This window comes from Amphiura filiformis, chromosome 14, assembly GCF_039555335.1.
Source record: "Amphiura filiformis chromosome 14, Afil_fr2py, whole genome shotgun sequence".
Taxonomy (NCBI): Eukaryota; Metazoa; Echinodermata; class Ophiuroidea; order Amphilepidida; family Amphiuridae; genus Amphiura; species Amphiura filiformis.
In genome coordinates this window covers 33,601,942-33,625,453 of record NC_092641.1, presented here as the reverse complement: position 1 = coordinate 33,625,453, position 23,512 = coordinate 33,601,942, and the positions used below count along the sequence as shown (strand labels likewise).

At 39.1% G+C, this 23,512-nt stretch overlaps 1 protein-coding gene and 1 long non-coding RNA gene across 3 annotated transcripts in view; one reads left to right on the top strand and one right to left on the bottom strand.

The window, feature by feature from the left end:
• The window catches only part of LOC140169996 (uncharacterized), a 216,157-nt gene that overhangs the window by 52,871 nt on the left and 139,774 nt on the right, over positions 1 to 23,512 (bottom strand). The gene's annotated exons all lie outside the window — the stretch shown is intronic.
• LOC140169987 (uncharacterized) overlaps positions 1,072 to 23,512 on the top strand; it is a 138,978-nt gene continuing 116,537 nt past the window's right edge. The window contains exon 1 of one of the 2 annotated variants that reach the window (XM_072193301.1): positions 1,072 to 1,228. Coding sequence is in view for 1 of the 2 variants with exons in the window: in XM_072193298.1 (XP_072049399.1) it covers positions 21,222 to 21,353 (132 nt within the window). In the remaining variant the exon portion in view is untranslated. Of the gene's footprint in view, positions 1,229 to 21,050; positions 21,354 to 23,512 lie in introns of those variants that run through there. The other variant, XM_072193298.1, reaches the window with a different exon arrangement.

Sequence of the window (23,512 nt, the reverse complement as noted above, 5' to 3'; positions counted from 1 at the left end):
CCAGGCCTATACTTGAGATTTTGAGTGCGCAGACTTTTGCCAAATTGTACGAAAAAATGCAAAATTTCATTATTTTTTGTCTGGTTTCCCTCAAATTGCATGATAATTCGGGCCTATAATAGGGGCCCCTATTAAAATTGGACTTTTATTAGAACTTAAGGATTAGCTACCGTACGTTTTATTTGGCAAAACAAGATAGGCCTACATAGGCTATTTATGGGACCTTTTTTTAATTCCCCCCCAAAATAGAGCTGTAGGCATAAGCCTTTGCATCGGGCCTGAGATTGGAATTCCAGTTTCCTTTCTCACGAAGTAGGCCTAAGGGCTAAGAGTAAAATTGTACAATTGTGTTTGGGAGTGGCCTTCTCTTTTTCTCTTTTTCCTAGCTATTTTCTTCCATTTCTTGCTTTGTTTATCAAAAGCTATCTAGGCCAACATGCATATATTAGCCTACACTGGCTATCCAGGCTTGTGCATTTGTATGAGCTTGGAACGGTTCATGGTTTTCCATGGATTAGCATGTGTTCCTCACGGACCAACCTGGGTAAAGGCCTATTTTCCCGGGCCTATTTTCTGGAATCGAGAGCCCGATCGAGAGTAGTAGGCCTATACACATCAAAGTAGGTTTCTTTAGGTTTTTAGTCCAAACATATGTCGTCCGGTATGGGACGTACAATAATGTTTTAGACTTTGATGTCTTATCAATTAGTGTTCTGGATCGTTGATGTTTCCTTTCTTATAAAGATCCCTCTCGCAGTCAGTTCCAAAGAGTCGGACCCGGCCGGCCCTGTTCTTTTGTTTTCTGAAATGATGATGTTGAGGAGCACTTGAACAGAAAATCATGGACAGGAAAACTATTTTTCTTTTTGACATTATTCTATTCTTTTCCCGGATATTTCATCATCAGATATCTTCATTTGCTAAAAGTCAACTTTGATTTGGTAATATTGATCTTTCAATGCACACACATGATGCAGAATTGCTCTGGTGGCAGATGACTCAACATCTGTCTGATCTGTGGACATCGCCACCCTTAATTGAGTCACGTGATTAGGGCATCTTCGAAAAAAAAATATTCAAGATGGCGAGAGGAGAAGCGAAATAGAGATGGGATGCAACAAACATTAGTGGAATTTACAGTCCTGGAGGAATCAAGAAATATTCTATTGAGCTGATTTTAAGGAGGATTATAAGGACAGATAGTGGAGATTTTTAATCGGTTGAAAACGTAAGTTAATATTTTTTCTCGGTTCTCGCATATCGCTCTTCGCCGGGCGATTGTCTGTGTGTGTACGGAAGTAGCGGAATTCGTCAGGCTGTACCTGTTCATACCTTCACAGAATTCAGAATCCCATTTACATATTGGCACAGTCATGACACTGACGGTCATCGGGATTTTATTATAAACTTGAAAATTCCCTATTTTATTGTATGGATAAAATAAGCACTTGGAACTTATGCTATAAAAGTATAATATTAAAAATGTAGGGAACACAAGAACTCAAGGATGAGAGAGAGACGTCAGAGAGAGTGGTCGCACTTTTCGGAGCTCCCGTTTTTACACCAAATTTTTCTAATTTATTCTCCACTTTTTCGATTTATTCCACATTTTTGCCCTTATTACCCTCTCCGCTATTTATTCGACACCGTTTTGACGACTTTTGGAGAATTTTTGGACCACTGGAGCTGTATTTTAAAGACTTTAATTTTTCCCGCCATTGGATGTTTTGATATTGGATACGTGGATACCATTGTTGTGCAATTACTGCTGCGTCACCGAGTTGTTTTACTTCGAGATTCCATCATCGCTTGCAGATTTACTTTCTACAACTCATCCACCCAATTTTTAACCAATTTTGATGTGTTATTTTACTGTGGACTTTTAGACGTTTTTGAACATTTTTAACCTGGATTCAACTTCAACTCATCAGTGTGTGCAATTTTTAATCGTGACGGAGCCTACTGCTTCAATTTTAACTGACCGGTTCCACCATGTTTTTATTCGCATTGGATCGCCGTGGGAGATTCTTGGGATCATACTCTTTGGTTTGTATGGCATTGTACCTTACTGTGAGACACTCAGGACTACACCGGAAGATAAACGGTAGGATCATTCCTTTTTTTGACTCAACTTTCAATCCTGTTGACATTGATGTGCCGCTGAACTTTATAGACTATCCGTGCAATTTCACCGAGGCTTACATAGTTTCACATTCATGCAGTGCTAACCCGTATGCGGGGAAGGGTATTGTTATGAGCGCCACACCCTTTCTTGGCTACCCCAGGGGAAGATTGCCCTCTTCCTCCTTGTTAATTTGCTCGCTGGAGATATTAATTTAAACCCTGGCCCCCCCAGTGGCTAGTTTTGACAATGAAAATCATATCAATACCAATAACATTGGCATTAATGGCGTGTGTAATCAGAGCCAGTCCCAGACCACTTTCGTAGATCAAAGGCGTGGAAGGAAACCCAAGTGGCCCTGCGGTATGTGTGGTTACTCGGCTGCTAAAGACTCTATTCAGTGTTCTACAAGGTGTCCCATAAAAAGGTTACATGTAGAAAATGGACCGCATTTTGTGATGGTAAAACGAAACAATGTCATTTTTTCAGATATTATTAATCAATCCTTCTCGTAACTGTTTGCTGAGTTTCAATTCCGTATCTTAAAAGCAACTTAAGTTATGAGCGCAAGATGACAGGGGTGTCAAAAGTGACTAACCATCAAAATATCGCTGTGAAAGTTAAACACATGCACACCTTTGTTCTCAGATTTTTCTTTATTACTTTTTATGGTTCGCTTATTTTTCATTGTTGAACTTATTGCACAAAAGAAAATTACTAAAACATTAAATGTTGTACACTTAAAATAAATAAATTAGTTTTAGAACTTCTTGACACTTGGTGGTAATAAATAAAGGAAGATGGTCATTAGAGAAGAACACGTTTTAGGTGAAAGCAGTTCTGCACGCTGTATCTCCTGTCATCAACATAGTGAAATGAATAACAATCTTTTGCATTTAGGTCTTGTTTGGACTTGAACTCGCTGTTGTTTATTTTTAAATTTCTGGATAAACTCTTGAAATAAAACTGAACAAGTTTTATGCTTTGTTTATCAGAATAAAATACTGCATCTGCCATGATATGGCCGGCCTACTCAAGTGCCCCGCCAAATGCCCAAATGCACGGTGGCTATGACGGTGGTATAATGAACCTCGTGTTGCATTATGTCACGTAAAGTGCTTGCTCAGGAATGCGTGGAATGCGGACTAAATAGGCCTACGTAGGTTGTGAACTTGATGTTCACAGGGGTACTAGTAGAGGGTACATAGATTATGTCATGAAAAGGATATTGATATTGGTTAACATTAACTTATATTATTTTCAAAAATCTACATGTAACCTTTTTTTGGGACACCCGGTACTTGTGAGACATGGTTTCACTTCAATTGCTCTAACGCTTCGAATAATTCCATCCGGTACCATAATGACCATCCTGATGCAATTTGGTTGTGTCCAACATGCGACATTGTTAATTTTGCAAGCTCCTTTTTCGAGGATAGTGATTTGAACTCCAACCTCAGTAACCCTTTTGAGTGTTTATCATCCCTGGATGACTCTGACATTGAACTTGAAGTTAGTGTTCCATCGTATCCACTCAGTGCATCCAGTCCCAGGGGTGTCAAAAAAGTCCCCCCCACCAAGTTAACCCGTGATGGCAATGGTTGGAAATCACAAAGGGTTGACCCGTTGTTTCTGAAGAAACAAGAGAATGGTTGGACAATCGCCGACAGGAAAGGTCATCACAAGTTTGCCAATATTCAACAAAACCCTGCCAATAGTCAAAATTCTACTGATTTTAGACACAACTCTGCCAACGATAGACAATTCTCTGCCAATATTAGACAAAATTCTGCCAACCTTAGACCAAACTCTGCCAATGTTAGACAAAACTCTGCCAATGTTAGACAAAACTCTGCCAATGTTAGACAAAACTCTGCCAATGTTAGACAAAACTCTGCCAATGTCAGACAAAACTCTGCCAATGTTAAAAGTAAACCCAGTAGCAATGGACATAACATCAGCATTGCCGTTGTCAACTGTCGCAGCATTAAAGGGAAATCGGCCGTCCTTGAATCCTTCATTGAACTTGAGAATCCTGATATCATTTTTGGTACAGAATCCTGGCTGGATGATAATATCAATTCCGCCAAGTTTTTCCAGATCATATGCAAGTTTTCCGTAAAGACAGGAATTCGCACGGTGGTGGCGTATTTGTTGCAGTAAACAAAGACATACCCTGTTTTGAGAGAACCGATCTTGATACTGATGACGACACAGAACTGTTGTGGTGTCAGGCTTCTCTACCTGGCCAAAACGTCCTGATTGGGGGATTCTACAGACCCCCAGATGCAGGGTTGGACCCTCTGTTAAGTCTTGGTGATAGCCTTGCTAAAATAAACAGCAGTGCTGGTTCTGCGTACATCATCCTAGGAGGGACTTCAATGTCCCAAATCTTGATTGGTCATGTGAAGAGGAAGTGATACCCAGAGGTGAACTCCAAACTTCATTGATCCAAATTATTAATGATAATTTCCTGTCACAGAAAGTGAATTTTCCTACCAGGAAAGATGTGAATGGGACTGAGAACACACTTGATTTATTGCTCACCACTCATCCTTCTCTGATGCAAAATGTGAGGCCACATGCAGGCATAAGTGATCATTGCATCATCCAGAGCACCATTTCCACCAAAGCCAAGCTTCAAGTTAAACCCCCCAGAAACATCCCTCTGTGGCGTAAGGTCGACGAGAGTGAGTTCAAAGCAAGATCGTCTATTTTGAGCGAAGAATTCTTTGCTCGTCTGCGGAGACAAGTACCGTGAGGGAAATTGGACCTGGTTTAAAGATTCTCTGAACTCGCTTTCGTGGTTGAACTAGTTCCACATAAGCGTGTTAAAGGTAGACCGCCGCACCGTGGTTTAACTCCAAGATGAAGCGCCTCTGCAGCAAGAAGGAAAAAGCTTACGTGAGAGCAAAGAAGAGTGGTTTAAGATCTGATTGGGATAAGTTCTGCAGTATCCGCAAGCAAGTGGACCGAAGCTCTCCGGAAGGCACACAGAGAACATGTGCAGACAGTAGCTGAGTCAGAAGACCCCAAAATATTTTGGCGTTACATCAGATCCAGACGCCAAGATAACACTGGTGTGCAGCCACTGAAGGTTGATGGCGAGCTGTTTACAAGTGACTCTGATAAAGCCCAGGTTCTTGCTAACCAGTTCCAGAGTGTTTTTACAAGAGAAGACTCAGATCCGGAATCAATGCCCATTTTGCCTGATAGTCCATACCCAGACATGCCTGAGATTAAAATCCAGACTGAAGGAGTCGAGAAACTTCTTAACGACATCAAAGTTTCCAAAGCAATTGGACCAGATGAGATCCAGAACCAGGCTTTGAAACTGGCGGCTCACGAACTTGCGCCTATATTGACTTTCATATTTCAACAGTCCTTGGACTCTGGTTCATTGCCACTCGACTGGAGGAGAGCAAACATAAGCCCCATTTTCAAGAAAGGTACCACCACCGATCCTGCCAATTACAGGCGGTGTCCTTGACCAGTACATGTTGCAAATTGTTGGAGCACATCGTGGATAGTCAGGTGATGAGACACTTGAACAAGTTTAACATCATCGCAGACAACCAACATGCTTTTAAAAGCGAGATCCTCGCGAAACCCAACTCATCCTCACTTCACAAGATTTGCTACAGAATCTGGACAGTAAACATACTACTGACTTGGGAGTGCTTGACTTCTCAAAAGCTTTTGATGTCATGCCACATAACCGGCTACTTCTCAAGATAGGATATTATGGCATCAGAAATAAAACCAAAGAGTGGATTGCTTCCTTTTTAACCAAACGTTTCCAGCGTGTAGTGGTGAATGGGAACTCATCCGACTGGAAACCAGTTCTCAGTGGAGCTCCACAGGGGACAGTTTTGGGTCCTCATCTCTTCCTCATGTTCATAAATGACATCCATGAAAACATCTCTAGTACCACCCGCTTATTTGCTGATGATTGCCTGGTTTACAACAACATCAAGTCAGCTGAAGATGAACACCAGCTACAAGCAGATTTAGACAAAATGGTTGAGTGGGCCCAAACATGGGGCATGAGATTTAATCCATCAAAGTGTAAAACCATGAGGATCACCCGCAAGAGGAATCCAGAACCTTGCAACTACTCCATGATGGGAGTCGACCTAGAGGAGACGAATAATACCCAGTATTTAGGTGTCCACTTTCAACGTGATCTTCGTTGGAACAAACAGACAGAGTATGCTACATCAAAAGCAACCAGGGTGCTTAACTTCATCAGAAGAAATTTTATCACTGTGCTCCATCTGTCAAGGAAAAATTGTACTTGACGCCGTAGACCCCACTTAGACTATGCCACAGCTTCTTGGGACCCCTTTACCAAGAAGAACATTGACACCATTGAAAGAGTCCAGAAGAGGGCTGCAAGATTTGTGTCCAACACTTATGGGCAAGATACCAGCATCACTGCCATCCTGAAAGAATTGAATTGGTCCTCGCTTCAGGAAAGAAGGAAGTGCCATCGGCTTACCTGCTTTTATAAGATCCTGAATGGCCACCTGGAGATTAAGCACTCCGACCACATCAAGCCCAAAACAACCAGACCTAGAAGAGGACACTCACAGCAATTCCAGCAGCAACACACAAACACAGATGCAAATGCAAACTCATTCTTCATCCGAACCACCAGGGAATGGAATAGACTCCTTCATACCACAGTAGACCAGCCTTCACCATTGACCTTCAAAACAGCTCTCAAATCCGACCCTGCAATTCACATCAATTAGACCACTCTCTCCGACCTCCAGTTAAAACTCTTTTTGGAGTATTTAGGAGGAAGAACTACCAAGTACCAAGTCAACTCCATTCAACTTTATATCTGGTTCCATACAGCAATACACAGTATTGCTGTCTGGTAAGCAGGTACGAATTGAGACGTTGTGAATTGAGACGTCGGAGCCGGTCAAACACAGAGGACTAGCCTACATCCCGTATCCTACTATCACTCAAACAAGCAAATCTCTTCACGAATTCACTCACCTTGCGATCCTACATCATCAGTTGAAACAAACATCTAAGTTTCCAAAAACAACTTTGTCATTCCTCAAAACTACAAGTAACTTCACTAATAAAAAATTGAAATCATACTATTACCCGTTATTGAAAATTTTGTTCGATTTATGTGAACCAAAAGAACGCATGAGTCGAGTTCAGTTTACCAAAATGGTAGCTCCTGCCTCCTGGTCACCTCAGATATGACGTCAGTATCAAGCTGCTTATTAAACGGTGGATCGGATTGGTTGAAATCAACGCCACGTTTTTGACCTTACAGGGGTCAGAGATATGCATATTCATGTATGAAAACAGCGATGCGGATATAGTATCATCACGAGAACTGAGAATTGCAACATTTTCGATGATTGTACCGGGGAATTTCAGACACGGAGACTCCGCGGAGATTTCGAAAAATTCGTCCAAAGGTAACCAAAGGGTTGGGGATCGCATTTTTAACTATCACTAAATGTTTCGGAATTGAGGTCGGCTAAAAAGTAGATAGTTTCGGGGACTGTAATTGGTGTAGATGTCACATTTTGAACAGTGAGCGATAAGTGACCAATTTCATGCTCAGCACAAGTGACTATCTTTACACAGGGTAATTCAACTTCAGCTAGTACGAGGAACCCATACCGTAGTAGAGCGTAGCTCTGCACAACGGTATGGGATGAAGTTTATACAAAAAGCTAGTGCAATGCAACATTGCACTAAAAAATACAAGGCTCCTGTAGCTTAAATAGTTGCATGTTTGTCATAATATTAATTACATTTACACAGCTTCTTGTACTTCTTGTCTAAACTCTTATGCTTGTAATTGTCATTATACCCCGGCATTATTTATCCCGAATAAATAAAAATTCATTAACACATGATCCACATTGGCGCACCAAAACTGAGATGGCACTTCAGTGCAAACTTAGATAGACTACCTAACTAGCCTGTATCTCGTTTCGGCCAAAGAACGTCTGTAATACATACCTGTTTTTAATGACTTTGCAACAATGTTTCTATTGTCAGCAATAACAGCTTGCATTCACACTTTTGAGTTTATATGGTGAATTTTCGTTCATATTATAAATAAGTGAAATCAGAATATCCTGAAAGGAATTTAGGTAACTAATTCAACGACACTGACCTCGCAGCAGCTAATGTTTTCATGTAAACATGGCGTCATTAGACATTTTAGCCTACGTTTAGTATCCTACTATCGGATCGTTGAAACAACAATACCTCAATCCCCGGCCTCATTCACGAATTCACTCACCTTCCTACACCACCAGTTGAAATAAAACTCGTAATATCCCGTGTTATTCCTCAAAGCTACATGCACCTTCATTAATAAAAAATTGAAATCCTAGTAGGAATCCGTTATCGAAAATTGTTTGATATAAAACGTCAACAAAAGTAATTTTTCTGAAGAGTAGATACCGCGTGTCAAAATGGCGGCCGCAGTCGCATCCCCCCAGCTTTGTACGTGTACCCAGGTCACGGTATGTCTACGTGATTTAACAGTCAAGGTCAGAGGACAGCGCAACCTGGCTGCTGTCATAATATAATGACTCCGCCCAATGAACGGCGCGGCGCTGTCAATCATCCTTATTCACAATCGCCTTTGTCGAACAGACTTTTACGCAGGTAAGAGCTCACGCTGTCCTCACTTCAGCGATAATAGGATCAATGAGCGTCAGGCCGACACAATCTGGTTGTGTAGGAGACTATCATCGTGATGCCCACGTTGGAACCATTGGATTACGGAAGAAATATTCATACCAGGACTGAAGCAAATGTGGCCATTTCTATGTTTGTACCGGGCAAGTATCGGACATTTTTCAACACGGAGCTAGCGGAAATTACTGCAAATTCGTTCAAGGTAAGCAAAGGGTTGGGGATCGCCTTTTTAACTTTGACGAAACTGTTTCGGAGTTAAGGCACGCTAAAAGTAGACCATTTCGGGGCTGTATTTGGTGTACAGGTGACGCTTTTGAACAGAGTAAAAAACGACCACATATTCGCTATTGCTGAAGTATACTCGCCGAATCATGTACCAATACACAAGGTATTGGTACATGAGATCAGGTATAAAACTTAGATAGGGCAGCACCAATACGAAAATGTCATACCGATAAATGATGTGTCTGTTTTGCCCGTTATTTAAGTTTGTGTTGCGAACTAACTTCAGCTTTGAATTTGCATGTGACGATGTATACGATAGTTTATAGTTATAAGAATTCCAATTGAATGAATGCAGCTAGCTATCAACAGCTGTACTCGATCCAACCGCGATCGTATATCGTGTATCATGTCAAACTACAAATTCTACAATGCGAATGCACGACCTATCTGGAATTCCAATTGAATGAACGTAGCTTTTAACAGCTGCACTTGATCCAACCGTGATCCGCCGATCGTATATCGCGTATTTCAAACTACAATGTAAACGCACAAACTTGGATACAATACTAACCAATCACGAGTGGGTTGTTGGTATGGTTGGATTCACTTCCGCGTTACTCACGCACAGTTGCACACGCTGGCGTACATCGTCATCGCGCAGTGAACGCAAAAATTTGTCACGCTATTGAAAGCTGCGTTCATTCAATTGGAATTCCTACTATAGGAATTAGGATACAATGCTAACCAATCATGAGTGCGTTGGCATGGTTGGATTCACTTCCGTGTTACTCACATCACACAGTCGGCGAGTCGCACACGCTGGCACGTACATTGCGCAGTGTACGCAGAAAAATGTTGTGAACGCTAATTGAAAGCTTCTCGAGTCTCGACTACCGTATAAACTACTATCTAAGGCATTTAAAGGGGGGTAACCCTATTGGTTTTGGATATGGATTGTCTTTAAAATTACATAATAATATACAAATATATACTGCCATGAGAGGTTCTGGTTAAAACTATGGGCCGAGGTGAGATCAATAGTATTAATTGATCTCAACGAGGGACCATAGTTTTAACCAGAACTTTAATAAAGGCAGTATATATTTGTTTTATATACTTCATTAATATGTTCTTTGTTCATTGATTTGTTAAAAGAAAATTATTTGACGTTTGGACTCTCCTGCTTCTATCCTGAGTGAACAGCACAACCAATTTAAGCACAACCTACCCTTCAAAAATCGAATAGCCCGAAAATCGGGCTAACCAATTACAGCAGCGAAATGACGCTATGGCAGTTTCAAGTGCGTGAACTGTTCCGTCGCATCGAATGCGCGCACGCGGACGGCATGGTCAAAAGTACTATTTACGGCTTGGGGGTACTATTTACGGCTCATCCGGGACATTGAAAATACTATTTACGGCTTAGAGGTACTATTTACGGATAAGAGTACTGATGGTAGAACTATTTTTGGTCATGTGATCCACTTATAACCAATCAATGAACAAGAATATATTAATGAAGTATATATATACAAATATTGACTGCTATGAGGGGCACAGTTAAAATTATAGGCCCGAGGTGATGTCAAAACCATGACTATGCCCGAAGCGAAGCTGAGGGCATAGTCATGGTTTTGACATCACAGAGGGCCTATAATTTTAACTGTGCTCCGAATAACAGTCAATATTTGTTTTATACTATACCAAATCTTAAGATTCTTGTCATCTGTTTGGTTAAAAGCATCGATTTTGGGAAGAGAAATTAATAGTTTCAAGGCAAACGACACAGATCATTACAATCTGCGATATCCACGTAATTATAGCGCGCGAAAAACATTAACGTGTGCGTAATATCATTTTACGCTGGGAACAACGCAAACGCAAAAACTAGTCAAAACTATGCCCGCTCTTTTAACCAATCAGATGACGGGAATCTTTAGTTGCGGTATATAATATCAAATATCGCCCCCTTTATGCTGCTTTGTAAAAAAACAAGAGCATTTTCAGCGCAAAATTTGTTTGGCAGGAGATTAAAACCTGAAACATCAAAAGGTAGGCCTACATATCATTTTATAGGATTTTAGGGTGTCAAAAACATCAAAAAATCAGAAAAAAGAATCTCGGAAAAAAAAAGCAAAACAATATCGATTTCTACTGTTTTAATGTTAACATGCTTAAGATTCCATCTGGCCAAAGAGTGAGTTTTCTGGTTGACCAGATTTAATTATCTACTAATTGCTTAAAGTCATAATGTACGATCTTTTTTTAGAATTTACCTTTATTTTTTTCAAAACCGATTTTTTGGCATATTTGTAATACTTACACATGTTCTAACTTAAATCTATGAGCTAACTGTCAAATTTGCCCTATTTGTAGTAAAACGGGACGATTTTCTGTTGGTCCGACATAAAGTCATAATTTTTTAGATTATGACTTTATGTCGGCCACGATCGCAAACCGTAGTCTCCTACAAAACTAGCTTGGTTACGCTCCTTCCACATGTGGAGGGAACGTAACCAAACTGGCCGCGTAGGAGACTAACTCTGAGGCCGCACTCGCTGTCCTAATCCAAATAGTGCGAGATGTTTCGAGTGCATGATAGAGGTGAAGTTTATGATGTTGTTTCTTTGCAAATTCCCAATGTTTTTCGCGTCCAAATGTATTGGGAACTTTCATAATGATTGCATATTATCATTTTAGAAGAAAAAAAGAAAAATCTAAAGATTTAAAAAGATCGTACATTAAGGCTTTAATATAAATTTATATAAGGGTATTCAGGACCCAAGTTATTGAAAAAAAAAAAAAATACTTGTTTAGGGTCCATTTTGAAAGTTCATGCAATACAATAACCCCCTGTGCAGGTGTTGATCAGAAGTTGATTTACTGGCTTGGGGCTGGTGGTGGTGCCCGAGGCGTAATGCCATGGGGCACTTAAAAGTGCCTTGTCCCAAATTTGCTCAAAAGCAAATTTCATATTTTCTGATACAAAAACAGAGGATTCATCATGGAATGCTACTTTTTCTTTTTAAAGATTTACAATAATGATGTAGGCTCTACATTCAATATTTGTGTACCAATGTGATACACGTTACAGTTACAGTAACTTTCCCAAATCATGCAGGTCTGTGTTTCTAGCTTGCCATATGTTTTATGTATGACTAATTTTAACAGTAAGACTGCAATTATTATTGTATAGGATACAAGGTGGTTTCCTCACTCAGACTGTGACTAAGTCCTGAGAAATCTGCCCACATGAACTTCACTGTGACAGATATGACCTTTAGCTTAGACTGAACCCAAGTCTGTGAGACCTTCAGATATTGTTTGATTGCAATCCGCCAATTAGATGTTTGTACCCACACAACGGATAACTGTTAAAGTGTGTAAAAACAAAAATAGAACCCTCATTGCGCCCTCTTTTTCTCCTACTTCTGAAAAATATATATTTTGGTATGTAAAGAAACCATTAATCGTTAGCTTTAATAAACCAGAACAATTATTTCAATCGGCTCATAACTTTTGAAGATATGCCCTTTTAAAGAAATGTACCTGTTTTTGGTGCCCTCTACGGAGGCGCCAAAATATAGGCATGACTTTGTGATTCTTTGTGAAAAGCTTCTAATTTCACTCTTGCTAGATTGACTTCGCAATTGTTTTGCTAAAATTATGCCCAGCTCAGAAATAAAACCACAATTTGCTCGGATTTTATTTTATTATTGTTTTCTGATATGCACAGGATAAAATGGTGAGCGTATATTCTTTGTTTAAAATACAAAATTAGGATTTATAAAAACACCAAATAAATCCTGACCTTTGTATGGGTTCAACCAGTTTACCGTGTGCCTTAGAAACCCGATAGAGCGGTGACATTTGACCATACACTAGGATCCACAACATGCTCATCTATCATGGGAACAGTTCTTAAGCCCTAATACATTTGTAGGCCTACTTTCATCCTTTGAAAATTTGGGTACACAAACTCATACTCTGCAACTTGAGGTCAAATTTTGCACTATGATTATGTAATTGAGGTTATTGGACTATGCCATTGGGATGAGACTATTGTGGTCCATAGTGATAAAATCAATTAACGAGGACTCTACTGATGGCTTTTGTTTGCTAATTACCATAGAATCTATATAGCGGTTATTGCCAAAGTTGCAATATAGTGGCACAATTGGGCGGAAAACTGTATGCAAACAACACGGCATATTAATTATACATGTTCTACATTGTTGTATTTTAAAACACTGAAGACCAAAATTGACGTTATTGCCATGATTGGATCATGGAGGTAGTAAGCCTACTACAACTCTGGCGGAAATTGTTGCCACACCAGGGCCACACCAGCACGTTCTGGTGTTAAAAGCACTCAATCGAAGCTAAATATGTTATAGTTCCGTATTATTTTGTATAATAGTTGCAAATGCACATTCAGATTACACTTGCCCTTCCCCACCCCCCCCCACCCCCACCCCCATTTTCCAATGTTGGGAGACTGTAATGTAGAAATGATGACGATTTTGTCCAAATCAACATTGCAATAGGGGAGCGGGAAGGATGTTACCAATTAACGCTCAGGTGTGGCAACATTTTTTACGCCAAGGTTGTAGCTATACTACCTCCATGATTGGATTAAGTAAATAACTAAATCCTGTTATCTACCCAGCAATGTTTGCTTATCATAATAATTGTAACAAACTGTAGACAGAAAAGGCAAACAGACAGAAATTTAGAGTTTTAAATTAGAGAGTTGACAGGAAGTTGTAAGAGTTAAATTGTTATGGATATGATTGGTGTAAGAACGAAAAAGTTGAATGTCAGATCAAAGTCATCCGAGGTGAATTAAGTAATGTCAATCACAAATTGTTACAGGTCATTTGAGGTGGACTAAGTTTATATTTGGATTGTCAGAACACCTTCCCCAATCAGACACATTTCTCTTGTTTGGCTTGACTTTGCAAAGAGCGTCTAATTTCGGTCTTGCTAGATTTACTTCATAACTGTTTTGCTTAAAAGTATGCCCAGCTTAGAAATAAAACCACAATTTGCTTGGATTTTATTTTATTATTGTTTTCTGATATGTTCGGGATAAAATGTTGTGCGTATATTCTTTGTTTAAAATACAAAATTAATGGACTTCTTTCTATGCTAATATTACATTATTGTTTTAAAGAGAAAAAAAAAGTGTCCAAACAGTTGGGCGCCCATTCCTTTTTTAAAGGAATTTTTATTCATTCTGTCCACGGATAGCAAACAAGAGTTGTTGGGATGGGTCAGTGGCGTAGATTTATTTTTGACATTGGGGGGGATGGAGTTGCAAAAAATTCTGAAAGTATAGTAAATGCAGCATCTTTTGGCGACAGAATAAGCTTATTGTACAAATGCGCGCAAAGCGCGCGAAAAATTTTGCTATTTTGAAGCTAAACTGATCAAATATGGTGTAAAAGTGGAATTTGCACTTTGGGGGCTAAAATGGGCAAATATGAGGTTAATTTGGTCAGAAACCCATTATTAGGCGTCAACATTGGGGGGATGATTGTATGGACCATACCCCCTGACAAAATATTGTGGGGGTGATAAATCCCCCCATCCCCCCCGGGATCTACGCCTATGGGATGGGTCATGCATTGGAGTGGCCTGCAAGATCACCAGACCTCACACCACTTGATTTCTTCCTTTTGTGCAGAATCCAAAACAACGTCTATTATTGTCTCAAAACGTCTATTATCGAGGCCCATGACCAGCTAGCCTTCAAAATTACTGCTGCATTCGCAAGTATCCTGCGCACAAGGATGGTACGCAACCTAATTGATGCAATGAGGACCAGGGTTGAAACCTGTATTTGCCATGGAGGCAATCAGGTAGAGGGCAGAGCAACATAGTACCAAAGACAAACCAAACATCCCTTTTCAGGGCTACCTTTTATCCCCCAAAAGAATAGTGACTCATGTTCTAAATTAAAAAAAAGCAAGAAACAACAAAAGCAAGAAAGTAAGAAACATAATAAAACAAAATGGCATAAATAATAACCAAGAAAAAATAAGTATTCATTTACAATTTGCAAGTATATCCCACACCCACAAATAAATGACACTTGACACAATCCATAGCCCGTAAGTACACCGGTAAAGCCCATTCCCAAAATAAAGTGATTTTGTAAAGTTATCATTATGGTATGTGTACTCTTTTTCAATCTTTGAAGGAGCCATATCTCCTCCTGGATAGAGTGAAAAATGAGAACATTTCTTAAAAAGGGCATATCTTAAAAAGTTGTGAACCGATTGAAATATTTTTTTGGTTTATTAAAGCTAACAATTCAAGGTTTCTTTACATGCCAAAATATATTTGATCAACTTTTCTGAAAGAGGAGAAAAAGAAAGTGCAATGAGGGTTCCATTTTTTTTGACACCTTGTACAAGTAGACCTAGGCTAAATGTACAGCCTACAATATAAATGTGTATTATTATTAAGTAAATAGTTTTAAAAAAATTGACTCTTTCAGTGATTACATAATCCATCATGAACTTGAAATTATACTGATGTTATAATCAAATACATATAAGTATTCAATTGGCATAAAAATAAAATTTGTGACCGTAAAAGTGAACATGTATGTTACTGAATGCAACATTTGGAGTTGGTGATTTAAAATCTGCATTATAATACTCAGCCCATCCATGTATTACAGGGATATTACATGGAAACAATAAGCAACTCAGTATTTTACAAATTCCAGCACCCATTTGAAGGGAGCGGATTCTGCGGAATGCAAAATAAACACATTCAATGAGATGTGGTGATAGCACATGTTTGAAATACAAATTCCCAGCCATGACTTCTGGTGACACCAGGCATTCCTACCGATCTCATCCATGTGAAAGTAGTATCATCCATGTTCACACTGACACATTACACCTTAAGATTTTGAAAATCTCAAGAATTTTACCTGGTGAATGAGATTTTCAAGGTTAGACCTACAAGTGAGAAAGGTTTGATTTCCCGTTCCCTGCCGATCCGAAAAAGAAAAAAAATCAGTTGCTTTTTGTTGTTGTTTGATCGTTTCTATCAGAAAGCACAGGATGGGCAGCAATTCTTCACGATACTCGGCAATATTTTGGTGGTAGTATACATCAATGCCTTCGTGTGCAGCTGCATGTTAATTTTTTCATTGCAGCTTTGCGCGAAGTGGCAAAGTGGAGAATATGGCGAGCCAAGTGATGGTCAGGATTAAGTCGGCCATAGCTGGGGGCCATCCGCACCAATCTAGCTTAGTTCATTTGGATTGCGTTCCAAGACACCCACTATCGCGAGCGCATCAGAGTGCGTAGCACTTGCGCCGCATCACAGGAGCTGTAAACGCTGCACGCCTATGATACTGGCATCGCGTAAAATGGATGGATGGCCCCCCAGCTATAGCCGCCAGTAAGGTGTACTGTAGGAATGTGTCAAGTCGGATTTGTGTATACATCGAGCTTTACACCTCAGAGAGGGTAGGTCATGGTTATAAGAATTCATAACTTGATTGAGGACTCATCTGGGCTACATCTCAACTATACACAGTTGATGAGCTGGCCACCATTTTAGACTTGAGTCAAGGCTTGGCTGTCCAAGATCTTCAAAAACAATTTTTCTTGAACTTTATTATTGATCACCAGTTCTTCGAAACTTTTCTGCGAAAGAAAAACAACCACAAACAATACACTTTGTTTCTGTAGGAGGCTAAATAAGAAAAATCAAAATTATTACATTTGAAAGTGATTGAAGCCGTATTCGATAATTAGGTCAAGAAGGTAAAAATAAAAGAAAGGAAAATTTCCTTGCATTACCCATTTGTTTGGGAAGTTGGCATTCAGTGTGACAATGTCCGTGCAATGACAACTAATAGCGTGTCAAAGTCTGCATTGGTTGAATTCACTTGGATTTTTATGGATGCTAAGATTGCAATGGAATTACGCCATGGCCCATATATCTCAATGTTTTTATCATCATTAGGATCATAAAGATTTTTGTGCAGTAATGCTAATGAGTGGCTTGATTGCACTTAAGGAGTCTGTTTTGGATGTTATAAAGATGTGATGGGGTTATAATTTGGAGATCAAGATATCGATATGGTTGAGTAAGGATTGTAAAGGATTACTGAATATAGTGTACTGTATGTGCTGGCGGACTAGGTGCTTGTGATTGTCAGGTGTTATGATCCGGAGTAAGGAGTAGATATGTGTAGTCAGGTGAGTTGCTAGAGTAACATTATATAGGAGTAGTTATCTTGAAGTAAAACTGGTTTTAATTTTGTGAGGAGTACCAGCAGGTAAAATAAGATCCCCATCTCTGAAAAAAAAGAAGGGAATTCAGGAAGCTCATTTCTGGAAAAGTTTGTTATCTAGAGGGATATTTTCCTTTTAATATTAGTAGGGATGTCCACTGTCAACACATTTGCTGCTGGAACAGTTTCACACTCACTGTGTGTGTGTACTCACCCAATTTTTTGGCCTTCTCACCAATGGACCCCCTCTTTTTGGTGTATAATCTGTCACCAAAAGACCCCCTAGTTTGGAACTGCTGTCCGCACATCTCTGTCACTTCCAAAGTCAAGTGCCCCCGGTCAGTGATTTGTTCAGAATATCCTACAAATTCAGATTTTTGCATTTTTGGAACAATGATTGATCTACCTATGCACAAATGAACTGATGGCAGAGCTGAAATCAGTCTGGGAATCTGATAAAGACAATCTGATATTCAAAATGTAGGTAGGGTAAAACTGTATGGTCTACTTTTATTATCACATTCAGAAACATGGCTAAAATATGTGCATGTGAGCAGTCTTTATAGTCGACGCTATGAATTATGAATAGCAATTTATACTTGCAGTACTTAGTTACAGAGCAAGTTATTTTCAATGTTATAATTATATTATGAAATAAACATGAGATATGATAAAATTGGCCTATTTATGGAATGTTGATCCCTTGACAGAGCTGCTAAAATTGTAGACAAAATATTTTGTACAAAACATCTCTGATCATAAGGGTAGGTGATTTGCATTAGTGTGAGCAGTAAGACTATTTGAATAGGCTGATAATGTATCAATTAAATGTCACATAATGCAGACATGTTGAACTCTTACAATCAGTAAAATTGCATTCAAGTTATTAGGTTATGAAAATGTTCTTGCCAACTCTAATGAAATGCTTTCAATGTCTTTTGACTCATAACCTAGACTTGACTTATGATATTATAAATGTTTTCTTCCGTCGGTTTTGTATCATGCTGACAATCAGATTCATGGTCCTTTTGCTTGGATACAAATGATCTGGGAATACATCAAGCGCATTATGTGAGATGCTTATGGATTGTACATTGTACCTCATGAACAAGCCTCAAAATAAGTAGATCTTGCCCAGGAGCCACACATTTGGAAAAAGCGGCTCCTGGTCCTGTGATTATCTAGTGAACCAGGAGCCATTTTTAAAGATCCATTTAGATTTTAATTGTACACATGAAATACAAAAACCGGTTTAACTACCAGGCTCTCATTTTTGTTTAAATGTAGAGTCTGGTTCACTTGATTTTGGTGTGGACCAGGAGCCAAAATGTTATGCCCATTGGGTAAATGGCTCCTGGGTGCCTGCTTATTTCGAGGCTTGCTCATGAAGCAGCAGATTCATTTATTATAAAATTGCACTTTGCTTTTATCACACTTTTCTTATCTTAGGACTAAAATCCCACTAAGATACAAACCACCAACCTAATTTTCATAATTGTGTGTACATGTAGGTACGGCCTTGCAAACTTCCCCTTCACTGCCCTGAAAAATATAAATAAAAACACTGGCAATTGTTACTTTTAGCACACAAACTCTTTCAGTCAGGACGCAGGAAACCAACCATCAGCACCAGCCTTATCTGATCTGAAATTAAAGGGGGCAAGTCTTATGTAAAGGGTCACAGGAAAAGTGAAAAGAAAATGCAGGAATCTGTGGATGTGAACACTGCATGTATGGAGGGATATTATTAAGTCACCATAATGGTCGGAACACCTACTGTTCTTAATTTTGCATGCTATTGAATAGGGTTTAGGTTTAGGGTTCGGGTTCTGGGTTGGGGGTTATATAATAGTCGGAATTGCTAGAAATGTTTCGAGTGTAATAGACTGATTTTGGTCTCTGGTACGCTGAGGAAGAGCAGTGGTTCTTCCCTAAAATGTGATTGTTGTAGAGTTAATTTTAGGTGTTAGCACATCATACCAACTCATCAAGTCACAGAACTTTCTCATTGTTCTGATTCATTCATAATAAGGTTGCACATTCATACTGTAGGCTCTTGTATTCATCCTCATTCCTGCAACCCTAGATGTCAGAAGGTCAAGACTTGTATTGCTGGATCATGGATAGAGGGTTAGTGAGCTGTGCAGGAGAAATGAGGCTGTGTAGTGTGCCACAAGGTATGGGGGACAGGAAGACAAGGAGGAAATGGGTGGAAACTCAAACTTGAGAATGTCTCCCCAGAGGAAAATCGCAAATTTTTTTAAAGATTTTTCTTTGGAAATTTATGGAAGATTAGGGGTCAGTTTAGGTTTATTTTTAGTCTTGATTGGAAATGGGGTTTGATTCATACAGGTTGTCTGCAATAAGTAGAATGAACTGACTGACTTGGCTGAAAGAGCAATACGGATTTCTTGCATGCTTCACGGGAAATTTCACATTATTCCTGTGTGTCAATCTGAGAAGAAAAGGTCCTAGATCAATTTTTGGATTGAAGCAAAGTTGTTTGAATTTTTGGACTCTGAGAAGACCATCACTAGAGGAGGAATTTCTGTGTGATGAATCAAGAAAGGAGGACACCTCCAGACCAGCTGTGGATTTAAAGAGGCCAGAGCCATTTACTTTCAAAACTTCTGCTGATTACGAAATACAAGTACTTTGAAAGGAAACAGCAGTATGCATGTATAGAGGTTTCTGTATTTTGGTGAATTAAAAAGGAAATCAACATTAGGCATATAGTCAAGAAATAAAGACAACAAAATATGAATATGTGATTTGAAATCATGTGTCACTTACAGTACATGTAGCACAGTGTTGAGTACCAGTGTGGGTACTTTGTGAGAACATTCAACCTGTTACAGGAAATAAGCTGTACCTGCCAAGTTGGCGGAGAGCTTGAATGATTGCCGCTAGTAGTGCAGCTTGATGTGCATGTGGTTAATATTTTTGTGGAGTTAATTCGGCTTTCCTACTATCTGACTACTCATCGGTACTGTAACTTGGAATTTATACACCCACAGTTTCTTCTCTAAAGCTGAAAGAAAAAAACACAGAGAACTTGCAGAGATGGCACTCTTGTTTTACAGTGAAAATATAGAGTACAATTTGTTGTGTTCATAAATAGACAGGTGGAATCATCACTGGAAAATTAGGACTGATCTTGGTGATACAATGTTCGTATGATGTGCAGTTCTCAACATGAAAGAAACTTAAGATTTCCATTGATGCCATGGTAGCAGCTGATCTTGGTAAAAAGCTACTTTCTTTTTGGTTTGGATTTATACGTCTGGAGAGCTATAAAAACTGCTGGATATGCTCGATACTGGATATGTTGATTACCATACTCGATATTGGATATGTTGATTACCGTACTCAATACTGGATCTGTTGATTACTCGATACTGGATATGTTGATTACTCGATAACGGAGTCTATCTGTTTGAATACTTCTTATGGTCTGGATTATGCAAGATGTGTCCACAGTTTGGATGAAATTATAATGATGACCTGTATGGATATCTCATGCATCTTTTATGAATGATGGATAGTTGGATACACATCTGCAGCATATAGCACTGGTTGATCGCTGAATTTGTGTATCACTAGCAGCCATTTAAATTTTGTTACTTGTGTTCAAATTTGATTCTTCTCTAGACTGCTCAAACCTTGTGTACTTACAAATGTGCTATGTGTGCGCATACTTACTACATTTACGTCTACATACAAATCTCTGTTTTAATTTTTACCATTGACTAGTTGCATTAATTAATAGCATAAATGCAGTATGAAGCATCAGGCTTGTAATTAACTGCACATGAGAATCAATAAAACCAGTATCTGTCATACTAATTGCTAGTAGACATGCAGCCCATATAATAGTCATTGAATAACACGACAGTTGTCTTATGTACAGTAGTAATGTCATCAGCAAACTATTGGTACATAGGTAGCAGCAGCCACCATATTTACGATGCATGTAATCATTGGAGTGATGCCAGTGGGTTTTACAGTTGGAAACTTGTAGACACAGAAGATGCTGAAATGTTCACTGTAAGTTGAAGATCGTACTTGAGGTCATTCTATAGTAGGATATAGTATGGATTGGTTGGGGAGGAAGGGGGTAGGGGCAGTGGTTGTGTGATGAGGGGAAGGGGTTTAGGTCTCCATAATTTGCAGATCATACCCATATCATTGAGGTCATTTAGAAGAATGGGATGGGGAGGGTGATTTGACTTTTTTTTGACTATGTGACTATTTTTGCAGGGGTGGGTTTTGAAAAAGTTACAAATCTCAATCCTGAATTTGTCTAGATTTGCCAGGTGTGTGAACTACACACTAAGTATCTATTTTCTGGTGTGCAAATTGCACTCCTTATGATCTTTTCAGGTGTGTGTGATTGCACTTGCACACCTTAAATTTAATTTAACCCCTGTTTTTGGCCAAAACAGTGTCATGTTGTTGTTTGACTTGACTTGTTTGACTGAGAAATTCAAGCCCATATTTTATCAAAATCCTTGGTAGTTCTTATGGAAGATACAGGGGTTGGCAGTAATTTTCAAAAGTGGAGAAAAGTATGATGGGATCAGGAAGGAATCAAAGCAAAACTGGAACGCTAAATGTGCCGCATTTATAAGATCACAGGATTTTTCCAAGGTCACAAATGGACACAACAGATTTGAACCTTTTCTGATTTTTTACCCTGAAGGTGTAGATTATATTTAATTATACAAACTTCCTTTACAACAAGACAATTGTTTTGGGTGTGTATTTTACAGAAAAAAACTTGCTGGAAGTACATAAGACCGTATCTTGGTATTGGGATACCCAGCTTGGGACTAGGGGAGTACCCCCAGGAACAAAATTGTGAACTCAATATTTCTTTAAAGTGGAATCGGATTAATAATGCATAAATGAGTACTGTGAATAGAGAGATTCCTTACGCCTTACTGCACATGTATGACTGCATGGAATTAGTTAATATTATTGTAATGACTTTGAGTCTGAACTTGAAAATCGCTGAGGTATATAATGTACATGAATATGTACATATGGTGTGTACATGATGAAACATGCACTGATTGCATGGCAGATGTATTGTAAATAAGTCTACCTGCTCTATGTTGACGCCATGTCATCAGGAGGATCATATCGTTTTCCTGCAAAGGTAATTTCCCAGTGTGTTATTATAAAGTTCTAAGCATCCACAGATCAAAATCGTAGGTATGAAATGTATATAAATATGACATTATACTTATGTACTGTGTGCCATATTATTTCTCTTGGAGTTGAAGTACTACATTTAGATGGCCCCAATAATATTTTTTTAGGTTGATATGTGAAAGCGCTTACCCTATATATTACAATTTACTGAAAATGTTATTTCTAGTCGGCATTCCGGTTCACGAGATATGTCAATGCACCATGAAACTTACAAGTTGGCAACAGCTTTCTTTTTATTTTCTGTATTTTTGTCCAGTTGCTGGTAATTTTCTAATAATGCATGAATTATGCAAAGTAAAGTTTTCGGTAAGAGCTACAAGTACACTGTAGATCAGTAAAGTTTTATTTAGATTTCCTTTTACAAATTAAGCGTACTGCCAGCCGTCCAGCGCGTATTATTTCCACAATGTCCATTGCACATGCTTGACGTCACACACATATACGCGATGGTTAAGCTGTCAAAGGAAATCTGAATATTAAGACTTTAGTACTAGCTACAAAATTATGGTAGCAGTTGCCAATGTTTTCGCAACTTGTGACACTGTACATAGTTAATCAGCATGGTGAAGAGGGTGCTTGCTGCGCATACGTGGCAGGTGTGGCAGGGCCAATAAAAAGGATATGGCAGCCACAAGGTGTCCCTATGTGTTGCCTGCTAAACCCAAACTGCCCTGAATGCTAGAAAAACTGGTGCCTATTCCTTCAGTAGTCTCTTCATTGTGTGACCACCTCTGGCCAACCCTTCTTAGGGTTTAATGTGGTTACTTGTCTTGAACACCAGTGTTGTGATGATATCATATGAATTTGTTTTATAAGAAAGCATACTATACTATGATCAGCTCGTAATAGGTGGGAATTATTTGGTTTTGTTACTGTGAGAGTCAATTAAGTCCGAACTTATGTTTGCGTTAAAATTCACAAAAGCGTGCATCATTCACGCAGTACGCAAAGTGTAGTCCCACCTACATGTATTACAAGACTATGTTTGA